The sequence below is a fragment of the Schistocerca gregaria genome, chromosome 8 (assembly GCF_023897955.1).
Source record: "Schistocerca gregaria isolate iqSchGreg1 chromosome 8, iqSchGreg1.2, whole genome shotgun sequence".
Classification (NCBI taxonomy): Eukaryota; Metazoa; Arthropoda; class Insecta; order Orthoptera; family Acrididae; genus Schistocerca; species Schistocerca gregaria.
The window spans coordinates 232474226-232500363 of NC_064927.1; the positions used below are offsets into that span (position 1 = coordinate 232474226).

At 40.8% G+C, this 26138-nt stretch overlaps 1 protein-coding gene across 1 annotated transcript; it reads right to left on the reverse strand.

Annotated features, from left to right (window-relative positions):
- Positions 1–21794: 21794 nt before the first annotated feature.
- On the reverse strand, positions 21795–24693 carry LOC126284593 (trypsin delta-like). The gene is made up of 2 exons (XM_049983637.1): positions 24291–24693; positions 21795–22304 (listed from the first exon to the last, which is right to left on the reverse strand). The coding sequence occupies exons 1-2, from the start codon at positions 24654–24656 to the stop codon at positions 21906–21908; spliced, it is 765 nt and encodes a 254-aa protein (XP_049839594.1). The 5' UTR covers positions 24657–24693; the 3' UTR covers positions 21795–21905.
- Between the last annotated feature and the right edge of the window lie 1445 nt (positions 24694–26138).

Below are 26138 nucleotides of genomic sequence, written 5' to 3' on the forward strand. Positions count from 1 at the left end.
TACGACTTAGAACTACTTCAACCAAACTAACCTAAGGACATCACACACATCTATGCCCGAGGCAGGATTCTAACCTGCGACCGTAGCGGTCACGCGGTTCCAGACTGAAGCGCCCAGAACCGCACGGCCACACCGGCCGGGCTGTAGCCAGTATTCTCGCAGCTAATGGCGTCAGGAATACTAAGTACGTAATCGACCATTGCTGGCATAATATATCAGGAAAAAGCAGCTTGGTGCATAGGTTTTTGGCTATTTTGGATGTCACAGAAGATGAAAGGCAAGAAGTTCTAACATTTGTGCATCGTACAGCGTGAGTGTTACCCAAGAAATGAAGTCAGGTAATAGCTTCCTCCTGTCATATAAGATCATTTTAACGTGAATAGTTGGCCATGTACAGAAAGCCCAGCTTCTGTAGCTCTATCACGTACGAGTTACAACGTTAGTCTACTGTGAGATAAGAACCTAGAACAAACGCAACATTGGCTTTATTGAGCGATGTCGTTTCAAGTGACTTAGCAATCTACTACGGCATTTACTGCTCCCTCTAGCTGGTGATGGCTGAAAGAGATCATTCACAATGAAGACAAAATTAGTTGTGATTTCTGTGTGAAATGACGTTCCTGGACTAAAAACATACACTGGATCGTTAGATAACACAGCATAATACAAATCGTGAAGAATTTTTAATTGAATACTTACACAACATCAAAATAATTTAGCAGGATAGCTTTGTGCCACTACAGGAAATATCTCTACTATCGCAGGATCGCCAGACTTAATCTACAATGTTCCCAAATCGTAATCATCCTCTCAGCAGGAAGCAATACACTTCCACAATCTATGAGTTTCTCTAGCAGAATCCAGGAGTAAATCATGCGCTTCAAAGTCTCAGCGGCAACATCTCGCAAACTATGAAATATCTGAAATACGAAAGGTGTAAGCAAATGTGTGTAGCTCGTAAGAAACAATACACTTTAACAGCTGAGGAAATAAAGTATATGTCCTTCCTTCTTTAGCTGTCGTTATGGGGGAGGAGGGAAGAATAACGAGAGCGGTGCCGGCAGACCCTCCTGAACGAGAAGACCTAGGACGCAGCACCCAGACGGCGGGAGAACGGACGCTGTACCTGGACCGCGCGCGGGGCGCGGACCGCACCGACTCATAGAGAGCGCCTGAGGGTGGAGCGGGAGGGGGATTGTTCTATATATACACATGGCGCCGGCCCACCGCCGGTCAGCACATCTGCGCACCTGATGATGGCAACGTGGTCGATTGCCGAAACATTGTGTCCTATGCACACTCATACCAGGCTGTTCACCCGAGGTTTATTTCGTCATTACTTTATTTCTATTTTACGCTGTAAGTTATTCATGAGAATTGTCGAGGAGTAATTGTTGAAATCGACTGCCAAGTCAAATATAAGTAGAAAAATAGTTATTGTTCTTTCTAATGATGAACTCATTGACAGTAATTCCTTACATGAAAAGAAATTAAATAAGTAGCCAGGAGTGGCGTTATACTCAGCGACAAACAGCAGTTTCTGGGGATGCGAAGCGGCGATGTAGACGTTATTGGTACGTGTCCAGACTAAACAGGTGCTGCTGTTTCATTAAGTCAACCTACCAAGTTCTTTAACAGAGCTCGATGTCAACTATATTATAACCGAAACTTAATTTCTGCTGGGGAAAGACTTGCCAACAGTGTGTGAACGGTAGTAACACCTTTGTATCGAACACAGAACACAACCACCTCACGTCATAGTTAATTGCATTAATACACCATACAATTACAGCTTTATGTAGACGATATCATTTCTTCGTAGCAGATAGCCACCTAATTTTGGAGCTGATGAACAACAGGCTCTCACAATATCATGTACCTCATACATCCCCGCTACTCTGGCCATACCCAACTTATATAGTGGATTACTCATAATTTATGATCCCATACATAGAAACATATCAAAGATTTGCTGTCTTTCCGCACTTGAAATAAAATTGGTAGGTCGCTACCGATCTTCATAATTTTCGTAGAATACAGGGTGTTACAAAAAGGCACGGCCAAACTTTCACGAAACATTCCTCACTCACAAAGAAAGAAAATATGTTATGGGGACATGTGTCCGGAAACGCTTACTTTCCACCGTAGAGCTCATTTTATGACTTCTCTTCAAATCACATTAATCATGAAATGGAAACACACAGCAACGTACCAGCGTGACTTCAAACACTTTGTTACAGTAAATGTTCAAAATGTCCTCCGTTAGCGAGGATACATGCATCCACAGTCCGTTGCATGGAATCCCTGATGCGCTGATGCAGCCTTGGAGAATGGCGTATTGTATCACAGCCGTCCACAATACGAGCACGAAGAGTCTCTACATTTGGTACCGGGGTTGCGTAGACAAGAGCTTTCAAATGCCCCCATAAATGAAAGTCAAGAGGGTTGGGGTCAGGAGAGCGTGGAGACCATGGAATTGGTCCGCCTCTACCAATCGATCGGTCACCGAATCTGTTGTTGAGAAGCGTACGAACACTTCGACTGAAACGTGCAGGAGCTCCATCGTGCATGAACCACATGTTGTGTCGTACTTGTAAAGGCACATGTTCTAGCAGCACAGGTAGAGTATCCCGTATGAAATCATGATAACGTGGTCCATTGAACGTAAATGAAAGAACATACTGACGAAACTAAAATGAGCTCTAACATGGAAATTAAGCGTTTCCGGCCACATGTCCACATAACATCTTTTCTTTATTTGTGTATGAGGAATGTTTCCTGAAAGTTCGGCCGTACCTTTTTGAAACACCCTATATATATATATATATATATATATATATATATATATATATATATATATATATATGTGTGTGTGTGTGTGTGTGTGTGTGTGTGTGTGTGTGTGTGTGTGTAAGTGTGTGTGGCCCCCTAGTCTACCCTCGACGAGGTAAACCACCTACTCCTTAATTCCCCGTGTTCAAAACTTCCCCTGAATTAATTTACAGTGTATACAACAATCAGAGCTCTAGTTATAGTGTTATCGGCTCTTGTATCACCCACCAGCCTTTTCTAAAAACATTGCTTCATGGAGTGACACCACCACCGAGAATATTACAACAGTTCACGGAAAACCCTCACATCAACTAAGGAACAGACGACAAATATTCCATCTTATCATTTATGGTTATATGCAAATGAATGTGTCCATATTGCATACATTAAGCTCCTAACTAGTTTAATTCGCTGAAGCTCTCGCAGCTCCTCTCTTTGTTAAGTGAAATCACTTTTTAGCTCAGCATAACAAATAAAATGGGAAGAATATCTTCTCCACCAACCAGTTCCTATAGGCTTGTAGAGATAATTTTAGAAAGTAGTTCGATTGTCTCAAAACAGTTAACTATGGCCACTCACACAACAGTCTGAATCATAATTGGCAAGGGACCTATAGAGATTTAGGAACCGGGTTTTAAATTGTAAGACATTTCCAGGGGCAGTTGTGGCCTCTGACCACAATCTATTGGCTATGAACTGTAGATTAAAACTGAAGAACTGCAAAAAGGTGGGAATTTAAGGAGATGGGACGTGGATAAACTGAAAGAACCAGAGGCTGTACAGGGTTTCAGGGAGCGAATAAGTGAACAATTGACAGGAATGGGTGAAGGAACTACAGTAGAAGAAGAATGGGTAACTTCGAGTGATGACAGAGTGAAGGCAGCAGAGGATCAAATAGATAAAAAGACGAGGGCTAGTAGAAACCCTTGGGTAACAGAAGAAATATTGAATTTTATTGATGAAAGGAGAAAATTTTAAAATGCAGTAAATGAAGCAGGCAAAAAGCAATACAAACGTCGCAAAAATGACATCGACAGGAAGTGCAAAATGGCTAAGCAGGATGGCTAGAGGACAAATGTAGGGATGTAGAGGCTTATCTCACTAGGGGTAAGATAGTTAATGCCTATAGGAAAATGAAAGAGACATTTGAAGAAAAGAGAACCACTTGCATGAATATCAAGAGCTTTGATGGAAACCCAGTTCTAAGCAAAGAAGGGAAGGCAGAAAGGTGGAAGGAGTATATAGAGGGTCTATACAAGGGCGGTGTACTTGAGGACAATATTGTGGAAATGGAGGACGATGTAGATGAAGATGAAATGGGAGATATGACACTGCGTGAAGAGTTTACAGAGCACTGATAGACCTATTTCAAAACAAGGACCCCGGAGTAGACAACATTCCATTAGAACTACTGACAGCCTTGAAAGAGCCAGTCCTGACTAAACTCTACCATCTGGTGAGCAAAATGTACGAGAAAGGCAAAATAGCCTCAGACTTCAAGAAGAATATAATAATTCCAATCCCAAAGAAAGCAGGTGTTGACAGATGTGAAAATTACGGAACTATTAGTTTAATAACTCACAGCTGCAAAATACTAACAGACGAATGGAAAAACTGATAGAAGCCAACCTCGGGGAAGATCAGTTCGGATTCCGCAGAAATGTTGGAACACGTGAGGCAATACTGACTGACCCTACGACTTATCTTAGAAGAAAGATTAAGGAAAGGCAAAACCTACGTTTGTAGCATTTGTAGACTTAGAGAAAGCTTTTGACAATGTTGATAGGAATACTCTCTTTCAAATTCTGAATGTGGCAGGAGTAAAATACAGTGAGCGAGAGGCTATTTACAATTTGTACAGAAAGCAAATGGCAGTTATAATAGTCGAGGGGTATAGCAAAACAAGGATAATGGAATGTAGTAGAATTAAGTCGGGTGATACTGAGGGAATTCGATTAGGAAATGAGACACTTAAAGTAGTAAAGGAGTGTTGCTACTTGGGGAGCAAAATAACTGATGATGGTCGAAGTAGAGAGGATATAAAATGTAGACTGTCAATGGCAAGGAATGCGTTTCTGAAGAAGAGAAAATTGTTAACGTCGAGTATAGATTTTAGTGTCAGGACGTCGTTTCTCAAAGTATTTGTATGGAGTGTAGCCATGTATGGAAGTGAAACATGGACAATAAATAGTTTGGACAAGAAGAGAATAGAAGCTTTCGAAATGTGGTGCTACAGAAGAATGTTGAAGATTAGGTGGGTAGATCACGTAACTAATGAGGAGGTATTGAATAGGATTGGGGTGAAGAGAAGTTTGTGGCACAACTTGACTAGAAGAAGGGATCGGTTGGTAGGACATGTCCTGAGGCATCAAGGGATCACAAATTTAGCATTTCAGGGCAGCGTGGAGGGTAAAAATAGTAGAGGGAGACCAAGAGATGAATTCACTAAGCAGATTCAGAAGGATGTAGTTTGCAGTAGGTACTGGGAGATGAAGGAGCTTGCACAGGATAGATTAGCATTGAGCTGCATCAAACCAGTCTCAGGACTGAAGACCACACCAACAACAGCTTCATAGGCCGTCTCAGTTCTCCTCCGGTATCTGTAGTGTCATGTTCTTCATTTACATCTGTCGTTATCGCCTTACAGAGCAGTGTTTTCTTGTGGTCAGTTGTGGTAACCTTGTTGTACAGTCAACCGACTGCACCGAAACTATATTGGAGGACCTACAAGATATTTATGTCATTTGGGCTGCATGCAAATCAAGTGAATCATAATTCTGGATGTTCGGATCCTCTACTGCATGAGAGTAAATACTGTTCTCTGAATTGTCCCTACAGCGACTCTTATATTTTGTACTGTATCATATTTCGTGAGACGCTGATTACTAAATGACTCAATTATTTAGGTTTTCGTGGGAAAATTAAATTAGGTAATGACGCTGAAGTCATTTTTACTGGTAATGGGACGTCAAAGTTCGCAGCTACATTTTCTGTACCGTACTTCGAAAATATCTTCCTGTGAACGGCTCAACGAGATGAAACATAAATGAGGCGTGATTCGTAATCACATCAACCACATCCTTAAAGAGTTCACAACTTGCCCTCTTCATCTCATCTAGCAAATCACTCAGAGACTACGATCCAGAAGCTATTTATTAACCAGCACGAATGTTTCTTTTCCAATACCGTCCTTGTGGAAATCGCCTATTCCCTAGAGAAGCTGACGCCATGATCTTCGGAGAAAGCAAGTGGGATTTTGCGTTGTTGGAATGGAATGATACATATGTATGTTTACAGAGAGTAATCACCATGTCAGGATCCCCTAGCACACGAGGCAAATGTAGTCATTGACCCTAATAATAGTGAACTTTCCACAGTAATTCTCACACTGATAATAATATTTTCATAGCTTTGGATACTCTGGCTCATTTACCTGTTCTTTTTTTTTTTTTTTTTTTTTTTTTTTTGCTAATAACTGGCTACTTTCTTTCTTTTCTTCTTTTACTTGTGCCATTGTTCCCGTGGATACGCAGGGTCGGCATGGTTAATTCGATGTGGCAATGTTAATTGAAGGCGTGGCCCAGATGCCCTTCTTGCCGCCATCAGGTACACCCCTGGGAGGGAATTAGTGTACCCCAACTGTTTGTGACGAGTGTAATCCATGGAATAGTGCGGAAATTGTTCAGATGACTGCGAGAAGTGTAACTGAGGCGGGACAGGGGGCTAGCCCTGTATTCACCGAGGGGGATGTGGAAAACCGCCTAAAAACCACATCCAGGCAGGCCGGCACTCCGGCCTTCATCGTTAATGCGCCGGGTGGGAGCGATCCGGGGCCGGCGAGCCTACCCCAGTCCAGGAAGCAAGGCGTCAGCGCGCTCGGCTAAGCTGGTGGGTTCTGGGTAATAACTGGCTACTGTCACTCTTAAAATTTCTGTGTTCATGCTAATCAATATTAAATGATATCTAAGGAACTATGTGGAGACTATAGAGGCACACTTTTTTTCTGTCACGTAGCTTTGGTGCCCCTCCCCCCCCCCCCCCCCCCCAATTGGTCTTTTGCGCCCACAAGTGGAAGCTGTCTATCACACATGGCTTGTAGTGAAGTGTCACATGCCGTTTAGGAAAACGAAGTTTCACACTCCTAGCGTAGTACAAGGAAAATGATCGTGACACAGTAATATTAAGTGGGGAAGAAGAAGTCGGGGAACATATACTGTGTGTGGGTGTTTGTTTTCGTACGTGCAGACATTGAACGGGAGGAGTGGAATACGAGAAGACTGTGAGACGTGGCGATAAGTAACGGGACTGACTTGCCGTGAGCGGGTCCTTTTACGTTTTGGCGCCGTACCCGGATGGTGGCTTGACCGCAAACAGCAACCACACTCTCCAAGATTGAGAAAGAAAGACAAGATGGTTTGGTGACAAATGAAATGTATTATAATCTGGATTGTCATGCTGAGTCTTCGAGGTATATGTTGTATGAAAGTTGCGTTCTTCTATAATTCACGAGTCACACTAATGATCTGTACACCCGCATAAGGAAATATATGACTGTTAAAGGAAAGTAGAGGACGAGGTTTCTCGTCACAAGAGTAGAAGTTATCTTCTTTATCTCCAATAACAGATGCAGAGCGTCAAGAAGTCAAGCCTTTCCTCGGCTACACACAGGATTTCAGAGGCACCGATTAGCGGGACCTCTACTTCAAGAGAATCAACTTCGATGAGCGAATTAAAGAAAGAAGGTAAATTCGTGGTATGTTAAGTCAGGTAACAGATTTCATGAGATGTTTGCCCGGCTTCTACTACAAGGACTGAACCAGCAGTTACATAAAACTCTAAATTAACTATTCCAAAACATTTCATGTTTGCTCCCAGTGTACAGGACCCGAAGATTTGAAGCAATAAGGAGAAAATGACGACAAACTAACAAAATTTAGAAATTTCACGAGTGATAAATTAAGGCGTTGCTAAGAGTAACAAGGAACAAACAAAAGGAGAGACTGTAAGTGGATCGACGTAAAAGTCAGTAACGATCAGTTAAGCACAAAGAGAAGAGAAAAACCGCAATAACTGACGAAACCAAACTTATACAATTGTGCTACAAATATTACGGTAACTTCAAATAAATTTAAGTACCAAGAAAACAAAGTCGATAGGTAAATAAAAGAATGTGTTAACTATGACGGAGTAATTTTTCGGCAGGGTCAAGAGTCCTGACCTCGGCGGAGACGTAGAAGTTGCTCGGCAACACCACAAGGGAGCTGCTGTATGATACCGCGCAGTACATACGTCGCCACGTGCACACGGTTGCATCGGCTACACGACGAGGGAGTACAGTCCATTGGTAAGGGTGAGCTGTTCGGAAATACAGAAATCCACTTTGAAGACTTTTTTGTCTAAACTGTGACAAAAGGTTTCAGTTTTTTGAAGTTTAAGAAAACTGTGTAGTAACAATCTATTACAGTAACACAGAGTGCATAAAAGAGAATGTTTGCGTTGTATACCACTCATTAGAAGAATAGCCGCAGAGGCTCCAGAATGGGTTAACAGAGTTTAGAAATAAAAAGTGTCTGACAGTACAGATTTCAATATTAAGATACTACCTGATAAAGTAGATTCTAATTTTAGGAAATTATGTTACCAAGTTGATTCAACAAATAAGAAATTATCTGACACCAGGAGTGAAGTAGCTGACACTAGGAAGGAATCATCTGAAAAACTGGAGTCTAAAAGTAATGAACTGTCTGTCAGGGTAGAAAAAACGAAAGAAGAAATAAAATCAGAGATAACAGAACACGTCAAACATGAGATAGAAGCTAAATTAGCTAATACGTATTTTGACCAGGTTGCCTCAGGAATTGAAGGATGTGGTTGATGGCCAACACAGTTTAGTTCGAGAGGAAGAAAAAGATCAACTCTCAGCGGGAATGAACATCTAAATATTTAGAGAAATAGCTAACATACCTGAATCGTTATCTAATTTGGAGAAACGATTCCTCAAATTTGTAAATTCTACCGTACAAGAAAAAATGGAATCTCCAAATACACACTTTTTAAAGAAGCTGCTGAATGTTGGTCACAATATCTGAAACCTTATTCCATCAAGCAATCAAATACCAATACAGTAATGCGTTGTTTGCAAGAATATTCTCATGATATGGGTAAACCACGACGTCTATTGACTAGTAAGGGGCCACAATTTGCTAGCCATAATGTTAAGGAGCTGTTGGCTTGAGAAGGGGTAAGACACGTAACTCTATCCAAGGATAGTCCACCAACTAATCCTTATGAACGTGTTACGAAGGATTAGGACGATTGTGTAAAACAAACTGTTCTACGAGGCACACTATGTCCTCACAACTAGTGCTGGAATTTCAAGTTGAACACTAATGTCTTGAGCCGTGTCGTGGAGGCTTCATTTCGTTTTTTCTCTCCCCCCCCCCCCCCCCCTCCCACATTTGCTGGTGCCCCGCTCTCTGACTCTTGCTTCATGGATCTCAAAAAAATTGTCACCTGTTGCCATTATTACTAACCGGTCTGTTCGAGTTCGATCCATTTGGTGGTCAGTGATTTTTCCACACGTCTCACGGTGGCTGCTTGCCATTATTAAGTGTCACAGAAGTTTTGCCTTACTGTTACATGTCACAAGTTGCCTGGTACCTTAAATCAGATGGCTTTCAAATCAATGTGAGTCGTGAGTCGTCAGGGCATTACCCTAGCTTTTATGAAATTGGTTATTTAGCGCTGTTAAATTGTTTGTAAGCTCTGTGGTAAATGTAGTTCTAACAGTTTGGTGTACTTTCTCTGATTTATATTTTAATCTTTTGCTTGCGTTTACGAAATTTTTTCAACTAACGGGTGCTGCTCATATTGTGTTTTATACCGTTCCGAAAACTATGTGCCTTGGAAAAGAGACTTACTTGTAAGAGGTAAGATTCTAGAGGAAAGATTCGGCTTCGCATAAAAATTTCACCTTTGCTGCAAACAAGTCTCTGGCTGTAGTTCTTTAGTGGGAAGTGCCAGTAGAAGAGTCATCTCTTTGTGTCCGCTTTCCTCCTCAGCTCGGTAGCTAAAGCCCATTTACATATTAGACTTCCCCCACTTTAGCACAAGCCAATCACGAGCTGGAGTGTGGCATTCAAAGTTCGGAGAGTGACTCTTGCTCTGCATACACCCATTTGACCAATTAGTGACTTCAAAGATAACTGGGAGAAAAGTAAAAAAGATTCAGCTTCGTGGCCTCTTTCCCATGCGTTTACGCCATGTCTTTCGCTAACAACATGACCAAGATGGAACCACAACCCTCCGTAAAAAGCTTGTTATCTTCCCTGTTGCATCCATTTCGAGGTTTCCAAAGAGTAGCCATAAACTCGCTAAAGGCCTTCTGCTCACAAATATGTTTTATAACAGAGGCTGGACATCTGGGCGCCAGTGACCTGGCCCACAGAAATTCGCAGAACGCTCACAGTTGTCACATCGGCTTCCTGCCTAACAAGAGCACGTCCTATGCCTTATTGCCGGTTTACAATGCGCTGGCTATTGCAGCAGCAACTTCTCAGCGCCAACCAACGTGTCTGCACAACGAGACCGCTGAACCATCCGGAAATGTTTCCACCCAGGTTCTGCAGAAAAAAACGCGCTTCCCTCGGTCCACAGTCGCCGAGCTTTTACTGCAGACATTTAAATCAGCATTCTATTCCTTTGAACAGAGGTAAAGCTTACTGTTATTCCTTCCCTAGAGCATGTAAATAAGAGCATTAAGTACTACCTACCGTTTAATCATGATGTATGAAATGAAATCGTAATAAAGGTCATCTCCTAAGAACATGAAGCGGCATAACACCGATTCAGAAGTGAGAGTGCCCTGCTATCTCTCAAGCTGTCTCGTAATATTAAATTTTTGGAGGATAGTCAACCCATCGGCATGTGCATTTGTTCCACTGGAGTAACCGCTTTGTTAAATTAAAGCACCTTAAGCTTACTGATCAGCAAAGGGAAACCGTAAAACGTTAGGGTGAATGATTTGTAGATCGGTACTGGTACTTTGACCTTGCATAGTGAAGGTGGTAGTATGGAATAAGGTAATTTACCTGTTAGTCAATAACAGGGTTTGAGGTATGTGGTTATACGCTTGCTTTGATCTTCATGTCGATGCTTTGTAAATTTCGTATTCCATGGTACTTTCTTTCCTCTGTTCTTTGTCGAAAGGTATCTTGAGCGATTTGTTGTCTGAGATACTTCAAAGTTACAGTAACTCGATCCACCTCAGAGATCGGATAAGAAAGAGAAAGTTGCCACCACCGATTCATAACGACCTTCGGATAGCGTACTATTAGCAAGTGCCTTCATGTAATCAGACATTAAGTCGATAATTTCCCTAATATTTTAGAAAGCGGGGGATCATTCACATTTTGTATATGCCCACAGACCTACTAGCTTTTCTGAGTGGAATGAAGTACTTGTTTCAAATAGGGTACTTAAATTTCTGGATGAACAATGGTGTGCGCCACAAAAGCACCAGGTGCATGAGTGTCCAGTTAGACGTGGGCGCAGGTGTAACAGCCGATGCTTGTATAATTCTTGTCAGTAAGCCTCCCAATCGTTTTGCCTACATTTGTCGCATCGGTAGGATTGCTCTTCCATGTCTGTGCTCATCTCAACTGAGAGCCCGTTTGTGGACTGTTTGTGGACTGTTTCTTACTGGAAGTTCAGTTTCCTTGTGTGACTATCCTTGTTATCTCGAGTTTTGCAGTTTAAGTGGCCTCCTATACGCCCCTCTTCTCAGAGGTGTGAGCCAAGGTGCATGATTTGCCTGTTGTGGGTGGGGATCCCGGTTATTTATTAATAAAGTTGTCAGAGTGGCTGAACATAAAATTTGTGTACCTATAGAGCTTGTGACCAAATCACTTAAGGGAACAGGATCCTATGGCTAAATTATTGGTTATACAGGTACCCTTCCCCACGCTAAGGGAGGAAATCATTATATATTGTTCGTGGTCGATCGTTCTTCCCAGTTTATTTGGTGACTGTCCAGTAGAGGAGTTACGACATCTCTCTTTATACGCCACTTAACCAGCATATTTTCTAAGTATGGACAACCTAAAGCCCCTGTTAGTGACAATGCCAAGTTTTTCTTTCCGGCGAGTTTAAGAGTTATTGTTTTAATAATCAAACACGTTACTACCATCTCTTATCATGCTCAGCCTTCCTTTTCAGAAAGAGTTAATAGAAATTTGAGGGCAGCCTTGAGCATTTACCATGTTAGGGCTCAGGCCAGGTGGAGTGTTTTACTACCTTGGATTACTTTCGCCTTTAATTCTACGATGTACGAAGCCTCTAGAGCAGTTGTGGCGGCACATTTGTCGGCTTACCTCCTTAATTCTTCTCTTGCCAGCTTGTGGAGCATAAATGATGTTTGCCTGGCTGATTATATAGGATCGTACCGTTGGTCTACGGGTAGCGTCTTTGATTAATAATCAAAACGTCTTCGGTCCCGGGTTCGATCCCCGACACTGTCTAAATTTTGAGCCGGCCTCGATGGTCTCGCGGTTCTAGGCGCTCAGTCCGGAACGGAACGACTGCTACGGTCACAGGTTCTAATCCTGCCTCGGGCATGGATGTGTGTGATGGCCTTAGGTTAGTTAGGTTTAATTAGTTCTAAGTTCTAGGCGACTGATTACGACTCATGTTATGTGGCATAGTGCTCAGAGCCATTTGAACCTAAATTTTGATAAATAAACAGCATTGGAGGCTGAAGACTTCCGGCATAAGAAGTCGGCCTCATTCTGCCAACGGCCTTGTCAAAGAGGGCGGAGGAGCGGATAGAGGTTCAGGGCACTCTCTTGTCCTAGGGGTGGATAATTGCCCCTAAAGGCGGAAGAATCAGCAATGATCAACGACATGAGGATGCACAAGGCAATGGAAACCACTGCATTAAAGACACGTAACGTGTATCCGCAGGACATGTGGCCTGTAGATGAAGAAGTGTCATGAAGATCTCTCCATTGGCAAAAGATTCCGGAATAGTCCCCCATTCGGATCTCCGGGAGAGGACTGCCAAGGGGGAGGTTACCATGAGAAAAAGATTGAATAATCTACGAAAGGATAATGTTCTACGAATCGGGGCGTGGAATGTCAGAAGCTTGAACGAAGTAGGGAAACTAGAAAATCTTAAAAGGGAAATGCAAAGGCTCATTCTAGATATAGTAGGGGTCAGTGAAGTGAAGTGGAAGGAAGACAAGGATTTCTGGTCAGATGAGCATCGGGTAATATCAACAGCAGCAGAAAATGGTATAACAGGTGTAGGATTCGTTATGATTAGGAAGGTAGGGCGAAGGGTGTGTTACTGTGAACAGTTCAGTGACCGGGTTGTTCTAATCAGAATCGACAGCAGACCAACACCGACAACGATAGTTCAGGTATACATGCCGACGTCGCAAGCTGAAGATGAACAGATAGAGAAAGTGTATGAGGATATTGAAAGGGTTCAAACAGAGCATGGGCCTCTCGACAAGGTGAATTTGTAAAGTTAGGTCTCCTAATCCCAATAACGACGTGCGCCAACAAAGAGACAGACTCGCACCGCAGGCAGCCACGTGCGCCGGCTGGCTCAGAGAAAAATAACATAGACGCTAACGTTGAGAAAAATTTTAGCATTCCTTACCGATGTGTACCACATGATAATTGCGTTGAAGTTGAAACTCTGCGTACTGGGAAGAGTAAAGTATTGCAAAAACTGGCTCTGAGCACTATGGGACTTAACATCTATGGTCATTAGTCCCGTAGAACTTAACTACTTAAACCTAACTAACCTACGGACATCACACAACACCCAGCCATCACGAGGCAGAGAAAATCCCTGACCCCGCCGGGAATCGAATCCGGTAATCCGGGCGTGGGAAGCGAGAACGCTACCGCACGACCACGAGATGCGGGCAGTAAAGGATTGCACCACATTTCACATGTAAAACCGTTTATTGAGAGATAATCTGTTTTTTTAAATTTAGTCTTTGCTATAACATTTTTCACTTCACGTTACTAGTACTCTTTGTCATACTTAGAAACGATTAACATGCAACTATGTTATAAAGTTAACTATTCAGTCAAGAACCTAGAGTGCTTACTTCGACAAGTAATTACAAATTCATTGTTATAGTGAACAGAGGACACAGTGTTATTGTGTGTTTACATTCTTGCTTGTTAGTTGCACGATTACGTAACGACTATAAGGCTTACATACTTAGAACATATACTGCTAATGAGATTTTAATGCAACGTTTTGGTTTACTTTAAAAGACATTCTTTATTTGAAGTACTTTCTGTGAGATTAAAGATGAGTTAGTATTTGGTTTCTTTGAGTGCTGCACGATTATTAGATTAGATTAATACTTGTTCCATGGATCATAAATACGACACTTCGTAATGATGTGGAACGTGTCAGGTTAATGAAAAATGTCTGTACACGATATTACATTACACAAAATGTTGCATGACACTAATGTTTAAGTTAGTTTTTTTCCCTCCCTTAATTTATATCTAAAAATTCAGCCAATTAGTAAAAGGAGTTGGCATCTAGAAATTCTTTTAATTTAATTTTAAATTGTGGTTGACTATTTGTCAGGCTTTTGATGCTGTTTGTTAGGTGACCAAAGACTTTTGTGGCAGCATAATTTACCCCTTTCTGTGCCAAAGTGAGATTTAACCCTGCATAGTGAGGATCATCCTTTCTCTTGGTGTTATAGCTATGCACACTGCTATTACTTTTGAACTGGGTTGGATTATTAACAACAATTTTCATAAGTGAATATATATACTGTGAGGTTACTGTGAGGATCCCTAGATCCTTAAATAGATGTCTGCAGGATGACCGAGGGTGGGCTCCAGCAATTATTCTGATTACACGTTTTTGAGCAATGAATACTTTTCTACTCAACGGTGAATTACCCCAGAATATGATGCCATACGAAAGCAGTGAATAAAAGTAGGCATAGTAAGCTAATTTACTGAGATTCTTATCACCAAAATTTGCAATAACCCTAATAGCATACGTAGCTGAACTCAGACGTTTCAGCAGACCATCAATGTGTTGCTTCCAGTTTAACCTCTCATCAATGGACACACCTAAAAATTTTGAAAATTCTACCTTAGCTACAGACTTCTGTTCAAAGTCTATATTTATTACTGGAGTTGTGCCATTTACTATACGGAACTGTATATACTGTGTTTTATCAAAATTTAAATAGAGTCTGTTTGCTTAGAACCCCTTAATAATTTTGTGAAAAACATCATTTACAATTACATCACTTAGTTCTTGGTTTTTGGATGTTATTACTATACTTGTATCATCAGCAAAAAGAAGTAACTTTGCATCTTCATCAATGTGGAATGCCATTAATGTATATCAAGAACAGTAAAGGACCTAAGACCGAACCTTGTGGGACCCTGTACTTGACAGTCCCCCAGTTTGAGGAATCTGCTGTTGTTTAAACATTACATGAACCACTTATTTCAACTTTCTGCATTCTTCCAGTTAAGTACGAATTAAACCATTTGTGCACTGCCCCCCTCAAACCATAATGATTTAGCTTATCTAATAGCTACTAATATGTGACACTATTTACATTGTTGCGTTTGTGCTGTATCTGTTTTATATCTGCACAGTTTTTCTGAATTCTTCTAGAAAGTAAAATATGTTTTAGTAGTAACTTTTGTGGTATAGCTACAACGAGACAGCTGTTTTTGTAGCACAACAAATGATACAGCATATTACTTTCTTGATCACAGGAAACTACGTAATAACCACGATATCTATACTCATAGCATTTCACTTTTGTTTATGATGAGGTAAGTGCATTGACTTCTGCAGAACTTTGCTTACAGACGACGATAATTACGACACTGGGCACATTTTTTACCCTTACATAATGACAGATTATGTTACAACAAGACGCACAGTTTAGTGCTGCAGTACTCATATTTCAGTAATTCAATTTGTACTTAAAACATTTATTCTTAAAGATTTTTGAATTACAATGACACAGAGGTTTTCTGTGATACATTTCATTCGATTGCTGTAATCTGTTACACCTGAGGGTATAATTACATTAAACCCCCGGGGGTACACGCCTACTTAGTGTGCTAAGCGTGCAGCGAGCGCTAGGAGCCCTAGCTAATATGGTATTTGCTTATACAACTTTACACATCGATACCATATTTCTCTAACACAGAATTACACAGCTATCTGATTATTTAACAGAGAAATGAACATTTTTTTACTACGTCAGTGACACATGTTTACGCAATTACACAGTTGGATAACTTCATACTTACGTATTTGTATTTCGTCTGTACTTTGTGAACTGTTCATATTTTTTTTAGAACCATTACGATACTATGAGAGCTTTGAATGATGTATTTGGTATGGGATCATGATATTTAAAATACATTTGAGGTAGGTGACATTACTGAAATGAGCAGAGAATTTTTTTTGTGTTTTGAAATTATTGGAGGAAGCTACGACCATTTTGAGATTTGACTGAGGTGTTATGATGTTATTATTACGACGACGATGTGTATTATGCTGTTGAGGTATGTTTATGATCAATGAGCTGATGCTATATGAGGAATTTGATTATGCCACGTATTTATTATTATGAAATATTGAAGAAGTGTCGACGAATATGTATGTGAGTAATAAAGTAAGGAATAATGAGTAGTGGTTAGCAACTCTGATTTGTGAAAAAGGATGTTGAAAACCAAGAATCGTACTTTAAGAGTTATGAAATGTGTGTATATGCGTGAATGTATCACAATGTCGGCGAAAATTTTTTGGACACTGTTATATTTATAGGATTTTGTTTCTACACATTTGTAACGCAATTTCTCAACCTGTGAAATTTTTTTGAAATATTTTGGCAAGAAAGTTGAGTGACCATGTAATGCGTCATGGGCACCCAGCTGTTCCACCTGCCTGGAGAAGAAGCCATTAGGTGGAGAAAAAAAGAGACCATTAACTTCGCTATTGACATTCCTTTGTAGAAAACATCGCAAATACGTCACGCTCATTACTTGGAAACATATCGTACTTACTGAAATGCTTATGAATTGATGGGAAATATCCTTACATCTGCACACCTGATTATGACAAGTGCCTTTCTACGAGAGTTGAGAGAAATTTCTACTGATTTATGAAATGCCACATGGCTATTGAATGATGTTTTTATGGTTTGCTTTACATAGTTGCTTATTTCATTTGATATCTGTTTTCCAGCTGTTTTGCAGCATTGGTTTTATAAAACAAAATGAAATGCATTTGCTAATTTGAGCACTTTCTGTCATCAGATCTATTAAATAATAATTTTATGATCGACATTCTTTGAAAGAGCAGCACTTGGAAAGGAAAGAACAATCAGAAAGGATTAATAACAGTAACTGCATTCATAATTTTCTTGTCAACTACTTGGTAATTATTTTGGTAGAATAACGTGTTGCGGTGCACCACTTTAATGATATAGGCACTAAGATGTGAATAGACGTTTCCCTTATCTGCATTGTTGTCTTTAGTGTACTATTTTTTCTGCTTGAGCTATGTCATAATTTGGTATAAGTTATTGCATTTGCTGCTGCTGTTTGTCAGGCATAGTACTACTGAATGTCACTTTGTATTACTCTGTTAAGCCAGTTTTACTACTGACTTATTTTTCTTGTTGCTGCACATTGGTTTGTATTAGTTGTAATCTTGCAATTGCTTTGCTAATTTGGATATACTGTTGCTTGCTTTGCCAATTTCCATTTTCCTGTCATTGCTGTTTGTGTTAATTGTTTTGAGCTGCTGCATTGCCTCATCCCTTAGTTTATTCATCTGAGCTCAGTAGATTTAAGTTAGCTTAATAAGAGGGAGACTATATAAGAAACTAACTATGAAGAATAGGGAAAGAATGAATTGAGTAGTTTTAAGACAAAGATTTGGGCAAAAATGAGAAATAATGTGTTTGAAAGCGGATATGAACCGAACAATAGGGTTTAGGGATGACAGGTTTAGGTTAGATTTTCTTGGAAGTAAATGATGAGGTAAGATAAAGGAAAATAAATAATGAGGTAAGAAATAAGTGAAGATATAAATACAGAAAGCATACTTGGATAGGATTTTTTTGGTGGAAACAAATGTTGAAATAAGAGGAAAGATCTATGGAATGAAGTTTTGGGTTGGACTGCAGTACCAAATGTTATACTGAAAACAAACCCTGTTCTTCCCTTTTCTGTTATACCGCTATGTGTTTGTGTACTCTTGTGTTTCTGTGTTTTTCCTGTCTTTATGTGTTTAGCTGATACCAGTTATGTTGTGGAATTTTTGTAATAATATGTTATTTTCTTTGTAAAGATGTTTAGACATTATTTCTTCTGTTCTGTTTCAATGCTCATGTGTGAAATTAATGTTTAGAAAACTAATCTCATTATTTTATATCTTTACTTATGTCATAATTCCTGTAACACTGATGTATATGACTATTTCTATTCTTTTGTAAAGTCCCTATTACTACAAATGTTATCTGTATTGTTATGTTCTTTAATGATGTATTTTGTACCTTTGTTATTGTATTCTCATGTTATAAAATTGTAATTGACACCAGTTCATCAAATTAAGTTACTTGTAAGCATTCATTTCCCTGCACACATTTCTGTTGGTCATAGTGTATGCACAATATGTGAAAAAAAGAGGACTGTTAGTGCTGACACGTGTGTTGATAATTCAGCAAGGGACTGGTTAACAGCTTTGCTGGTTCTAAGAGGACATTTCAAAAAAAAAAAAATTGTGAGTGCACAGGTGGTGGTTCATGGACTTGCTATATTATCCACAAGACTCTTCAATGGTGGTTGTGCACCTGCACAGTCACAACGAATGGCTGCTAGCCATCTCTACAAGGACTGCAGTGGGTATGCACTTTTGATGGCCCACCAATACCATAATTTGTACCAGGACTGCATTGGGTCTACACCTTTGATGACTCACAAATACCATAATTTCTACAAGGACTACAGTGGGTCTACATCATTGATGATTCACCAATACCATTATTTCTACAAGGACTGCAGTGGGTCTGCACCTCTGGTGGTTCATGGACTTGCTATATTATCCACAAGACTCTTCAATGGTGGTTGTGCACCTGCACAGTCACAACGAATGGCTGCTAGCCATCTCTACAAGGACTGCAGTGGGTATGCACTTTTGATGGCCCACCAATACCATAATTTGTACCAGGACTGCATTGGGTCTACACCTTTGATGACTCACAAATACCATAATTTCTACAAGGACTACAGTGGGTCTACATCATTGATGATTCACCAATACCATTATTTCTACAAGGACTGCAGTGGGTCTGCACCTCTGGTGGCCCACCAATGCCATAATCTCCACCAGGACTACAGTGGGTCTGCTCTGTGGTGACCTACCTACCATCATTCTTCAAAACTACGACTGACTCTGGAGTGTGTTTGCTCTGTTGTGTCCCATTACCTATCTGTATGTCAAGAGTCAGCACTGTCGTCCGTTGGAAGGACAACACTGCTTCTTCAAGACTGCATGGAAATCCACTACACCCATGTGCATTTTCTTTTACTTCTCACACTTTGTGTATAAAATTGTTATTAATACTGTGATGAATGATCAGGACTGTCTTTATGGACTGTGAGAAAATTTTAGCTTTTGACCAACATTGTATCGATATGTGTGTGCATTTGATATATTTGTTAGCGTTAATATGAAATTTTGTTTTACAAATATGTATTGGCCAGTGCCAAAAACAATTCGGAAAATTTTTTGTGTGGTGCAAGGGGGCTATGTAAGTAGGCTGCTTAGGTTTTTATGCTGGTAACGCCACGTAGCAAAATGGTTCAAATGGCTCTGAGCACTATGGGACTCAACTGCTGTGGTCATTAGTCCCCTAGAACTTAGAACTACTTAAACCTAACTAACCTAAGGACATCACACACATCCATGCCCGAGGCAGGATTCGAACCTGCGACCGTAGCAGTCGCACGGTTCCGGACTGCGCGCCTAGAACCGCGAGACCACCGCGGCCGGCGCCACGTAGCGCTCTATATGAAAATCACTGGCTGTGCTGTGTGCAGTCTGTGGTTGGTTGGCATTGTTGGAACATTTGCTATTATAGTGTTGGGCAGTTGGCTGTTAGCAGCGCGTAGCGGTGCGCAGTTGGAGGTGAGCGGCGAGCAGTGGTGGATGTGGGGAGAGAGATGGCGGAGTTTTGAGAGCGGATGGTCTGGACGTGTGTCCATCAGAGACAGTAAATTTGTAAGACTGGGTGTCATGAACTGATATATATATATATATATATATATATATATATATATATATATATATATATATATATAAAGACTTTTGAACACTATTAAGGTAAATACATTGTTCTTTATCAAAATCCTTCATTTGCTAGCTATGCCTATCAGTAGTTAGTCCCTTCAGTAGTTAGAATCTTTTGTTTAGCTGGCAGTAGTGACGCTCTCTGTATTGCAGTAGTTCGAGTAACGAAGATTTTTGTGAGGTAAGTGATTCATGAAAGGTATAGGTGAATGTTAGTCAGGGCCATTCTTTTGTAGGGATATTTGAAAGTCAGATTGCGTTGTGTGTCAGTTTAGTGTTGGTCAGAATAAGTAAAGAGCGAAATGTCTGATTACGTTCAGTTCTGCTCAGCTGTTTGAAAATCAAATAACGTAAGTGGTTTACCAGCACAGTCATTCATTAATATTTCTAAGGGGACGTTTCAAACTTAACTTTCATGGTTGGTCTGTTCTGAAGACGAAATGTTTGGGCTTGTGATTTAGTGACTGCTACAACTGATGTTGTTGCCAAAGGCTGGTCTAACTAATATTTAAATTAATTTAAGTTTATTTTGTAAAACACTTTTAGGAGCTGTCAGTGGCGATTTGTTCTTACGGTTCTCAAAGAGTAATTGTTTTAGTTACTCGAAGGTCATATTGCTCTAATCAAGAAATGTCTCACCTTATTACCTTACTTTTTTTATTCATTTCCAATTTCTTGCTTGTGGCTTTTGCTCGGCAGTTTAAACCGATAATTTGTAATAAAAAAGAGTATTCCAGCTGCTCGTTCCTTTACATGGTTAACACTGTATTCCTTTTACTAGTGTAATGTGTTCCATAAATAAATGTGAAATGTCAAAGGAAAAGTGAACGGATTATTTTTTGGGTCCGCCCATCCATGTGTCCTTTTCGTTTCCTGTCTTACGTAAGGGGATTTCTTCCCTTCTAGCCTTCCAGGCCCTGGCGTTCTTGTGACCTTACGTACTGGTGACCACCACTGCCAGCGATCAGTGGCTACATTCCTGCTAAGTCTTTCTCCAACATCACAGAAGGAACATCCAGCTCAGCTTCTCGTAGTCCTATTGCGCGGCCTCGTTCTAACGAAGGGAGGTGTTGAGAATGTCGTCTTTGTCGCCTTAAAGGCAATTTTCACTAACGTCAACTTACGACTTCCAGTAAAAAGGGTAACTAACATTTACGGCCGTTACAGTGTGTATTTAAAGCAAACCCGAGTTGGATCGTCGTAGTTGCGCTACTAGCACTACCCTTCGTCGAGTGGAGCGAAATCAGAACACGCATCATGTCTGAGATGTAGGAACACGTCTACCAACTTTTGTTTATGTCACACACTACCTTCCTGGTGTTGTGACTTTTTTCAGTCAGTGTATATAACTCCCTAAGCGTGAAATGAGATGGCCGCATCAGACGTGTGAATTTGTTGTCCCACCAGGTTTCGAGTGTGTGTTCTGTTGATTTCATCTTACCAACAACAGTTGTGTCTTGCACATGTATAAAATTTAAATTTAGTTTTTTGCTTTTACTTTAGCTGTGGTAATCGGTTATAAAGTCTACGTTCATTAAGTGCTCATAGGATCTCTATATTCGCCAACATCAACAAAAATTGGTAATTGGTATATAGTCATTTATTTGTGAAAATTCGTCTTGTATACAACTGGAACATTCTTGTCAAAAAGTGCAGATGCACATTCCAGAGAGCAGCTGTGATCCAGAAGGCCTTAGACACCTGCTGCAGAGCGGATCCAGGAGCGCAGGTTTCCGACGTTGGCGTAGACGCCGGGGCTGGCCTCGCAGGGGCTGACCCCCCAGGAGACGATGCCCACCTGCGTGCTGCCGCTGACCAGGGGGCCGCCGGAGTCTCCGCTGCAGACGCTCTGGCCCGCACTGCCGGCGCACACCATGCGGGCCGTCACGGTGTTCACGTTGGCGAAGATGCTCTGGCAGGTGGAGCGCGCCACGATGCTGATGTCCAGCTTCTGCAGGTTGCTCGGGGCCGGGCCGTTTGTGTACGTGGATCCCCAGCCAGTGACGGTCACGGCCAGGCCTCCGGCGGGGTCGTAGCCGTCGGATGGGAGGTTGACGGCCTGGGCGTTCGTACCGAGCAGCGAGCCAGACACCTGGAACACGAGACGGAACAATGTTTATTCATGCCTGAACAACGGCTACATAATTCTGAGCATGGTACAAGGTGTTATTCTACAATAATATCTACTGTATGTTTATTTCATTCTCACTTGGAGTGATAGTGCAGAGACCGTCTAGAGACGACTGTAAATGTGGCGCTGATAATTTATGATTTCTCTGTGATATTAATTACGTAGCAATTCAGGCTGATATATTGTCTGACAGATGTATGGATTCTGCTAATTCATTGTAGTATAATTGAGTGTTCATCATTCCATCATCTTGTATAGTTTTGCTTCATCAAATTTTTTTTTTTTTTTACATTCTTTACGCATATCTCTTACAGTTTACAAAGTTATTAAATCTTACGATCCTAGATCCATGCCTCTCAGCTCTTCAATCTTTGCGGTAAGACATAAATCATATGATCCTAGATTCTGTAGTAATACTTCCAAATAGGTCATAATAGCGAAATATTCGTGATTTCATAATACAAATGCTTCTATTTACACATGTGACATATTCATTATTGTGTAGTAAATTTTGGCGTTAGAATAGAACGATGTCTTGGTCTTCTCAGAATGAACACTTCTCATACAATCAGCAGCAGGTAACCTTCTAATGTATGTTCGTTTTTTTTATTATTATTTATTTACGTACGTGTTCCGCTACGATGTGGAACGTGTCAAATGCACAAGAAATGCGCACAGGAAAAAGTTTTTTCCCTCTCTTTTTTTGTTTACGTTATAGAGTTATATCCAAATATTTGTATTATCTATCCCATTCCCTTAAATGGCACAATATGCATATATTATATCTCCAGATTTACTTACTCATATTCAAGAATTCGTCTGTGGTATTGAAGTAGTTGTCAAGGAGGTATGATTTCAGTCTGTTTTTGAAACTATTGCTGCTGTCTATCAGACATTTTATCTCATCTGGTAAATTAACAAAATGTTTTATAGCAGCATATTTTACCCCTTGCTGTTCTCCACTGAAAGTGCAACTCCTGTCTGTGGTATCTAACACCTCCTTCGAATAATCCAATGAAATTAATTTTATGTACACACCACCGTAGCCATCCATGACTCCCTAAAGTGCTACCCATGCTAACCGATAAACTGTTTATGTACATTCAGAAAGTAAGTTGTTCTACACTCTTTCTTCATGGCTCCATGAATTTGATTCAGTATATTTTGGCTTCTAGAACAGTAAAGTCAGTGGCACAAAGAAACTGATACATACATTGGATATCTTGCTGTAGTTTAAAGTCTTCCTATCCCAAAAAATTTTCGGCCTGATAATTTCTGTACACTCTTCAGAGTTTTTAATTCCTGTTTACAATTTTCATCTAATCGTAGACGCACACGAAACTGATCATCCCAATATGGCAAGTATGTCACTACCCACAGCTAAATAGCTCTTCACAGGCTCTTCAATGTGACGTTGTGTACCATTTTAATTCCGTCTAAAGTTAATATTAGATGCAGTTTTATTCTCTCACTAGTGTTACAAACAAATCAGTCACCTACCGAGTGTAAGACGTACCGCTGCATAACATAAAAATGTGTTATCAGAGTTAAGTCATACTTCCTGGGGATTCGAGTGCGTTACAAATACAAAGGAATCATGTTGGGGCTCTATTTCGAATATTATTGTTGACTATATCTCAGCATAAGTGTTTGGACTTGTTTATACATAAAAATAATACAAACTGTCCACTGACGTCAACTCTGAAGCAAAACCATACCTGCCTTTGTACCTGACATAGACAGATTTTCTCAAATCAGAAAGAGGGGAGTTGTATGCCGTATAAACATGTACTGATCTTATTAGAACTTGACGTTTTCATGACCTTCTGATCAAGGGTAGCTCTACTTTGCACACAGCGTATGGTTTATTCAGCACAACATAAGCCTAATGATATAGGAGCTGCCTAATAATAGACCTTGTCTGAGAGGCCTTAGCGAGTTGCTCACCTGAACGACGGCGACGTCGTAGTCGACCGTATCGCTGTCGTACGATGCGTGCATGTAACCAGAGGAGGCACTCAAGACGGTGCCACCGCTCCCCCTAATCGACGATCCGGCTCTGAAAGTCATCAGCAGGAGGCTCATACCGTCCACACAGTGAGCGGCCGTCAGCGCCCACGTGGAGCTGATGATGGAGGCTCCGCAGATGTGCGAACCGCCATACTGGAAGGACAGCTGCCACGGGTAGTTGGCGATGTTGGCGTTGCTTCCTCCGATGATGCGGCTGTTGCCCCTGCTCCAGAGCCTGGTGCGGGCTGGCAAGGCTACGGCAGAGCCGAGCAGGCACACGAACAAGAGGGCGAGGCGCTGCATTCTGGCGGCGGTGGCTGCAGGCTGCTGTGGTCGCACCCTATATATACAATTAAGAGGTGCACGGTCATAAGTAATTGACAGTCTCTTATCAGCGTTCGAGAATTCTCGCTCAATGAGGAAAAGTTAATGGTGCTGTTTTATCGAGCGTGATAAGTTGCCACATAGGTGTTTCCTGAGCTGTTGCCACAGTCACTTACAAGTGGTTGAGCTAATTAGTTCTAAGGATTCAATGTTCTCCCTGAACTTTCATTAATGCGCAGAAAATGCAGTTGGTGCGTAGTTTCCGCATTGGTAAGAAACTACCTTCATCTCGTATGTATTTTGCCGCTAAAAACTTTAAGAGACCCTCACTAATCAGCACCCTACGTTTCGTGTGGAGGGGAGATGCGAAATTTTTGATTGCTGTTGCACAGTCAATCCCGTAAAATGTATTTTACCGCTGCTTTGAGATTCTCCTGAGAAGTGTTCTATGTGTCAAAACGTGAAGTTCTGGTTACGGAATAATTTTTGTGTTTTGAGGAAAAATATATTTTTCTGAAGCTTTTGGCACATAAACTACGGAAAGTACCAAATAAACTCTTTGTGAAATTTCCATGAAAATCGCTCTGGCGTTATAAAGAAGAGGAAATGAAATTTCAGGCGAACGGCATTGAAAACTGTAGTATTTATGAATATTTTTTTTAATTGTACAAATTCCTAGTTAGTAGGTTTTGTGGACTGTTGTGATTCTTGTGGTCTTCCATCGAGGGTAATGTTTAACGCGGCTTTCCGCGCTAATCTATGCAGTGCGAGCTTCTTCATCTCTGAACAACTACATAATAACCTGCTTGCTGTTTTCATGTCCTCGTCTCAGTCTTCAACTTTTACCTCCCAAACTTCCCCCAATAGCATACTGACATTTCCTTGATGCCTCACGATATGCCTTAGCAACTGGTCCCTTCATTTAGTCAAGTTGTTCCATAAATTCTTATTTGCACAGTTCGATAGAGCACTTCCTCAGTATTTAATCGATCTACCCGTGTCGAAAGTGCCTATTGTTTACTTGTCTGAAGCGATTATCCTCCACGTTTCACTTCTGTGCAGTGCTACGGACCAGATAAAGATCTTACAAAATCGGATGGTTATTTCCTTCGCGTAAGTTAGAATTCGTCCTAAGTTTTTGTCCTCATTTTTATACAAGAAACTTTCCTGTGAAATTACAGGAATCTTTCTGAAACATTATGTACTACTAAGTATGCGATGGATTGGCCTAGTGACAACACATTAACTTGCTTGTGACATCTCCTTTTGCCTATTTCTTCTTTTTAGTGGCCTCTACATATTATGGTAAAATTTATCGAAGGGAAAATCCTTCACAGAGTATAGTATTTTCACGTTGACAAGTAATGTTAGGGCGGCACGATAAATGAAATCTTTCAGTGTCGCAGGCATTGTTCGTTGTTTGGTTTTGTATATTCCATCATCGTAATTTTCCTCTAACAA

What these genes read in the sequence shown, in the direction of transcription:
- LOC126284593 (XM_049983637.1), bottom strand. Translation starts at nt 24,656, where the DNA reads ATGCAGCGCCTCGCCCTCTTGTTCGTGTGCCTGCTCGGCTCTGCCGTA. An exon ending in ACGACGTCGCCGTCGTTCAG is followed by an intron (nt 22,305 to 24,290) that starts GTGAGCAACTCG and finishes CTCGTGTTCCAG; the next exon opens with GTGTCTGGCTCGCTGCTCGG.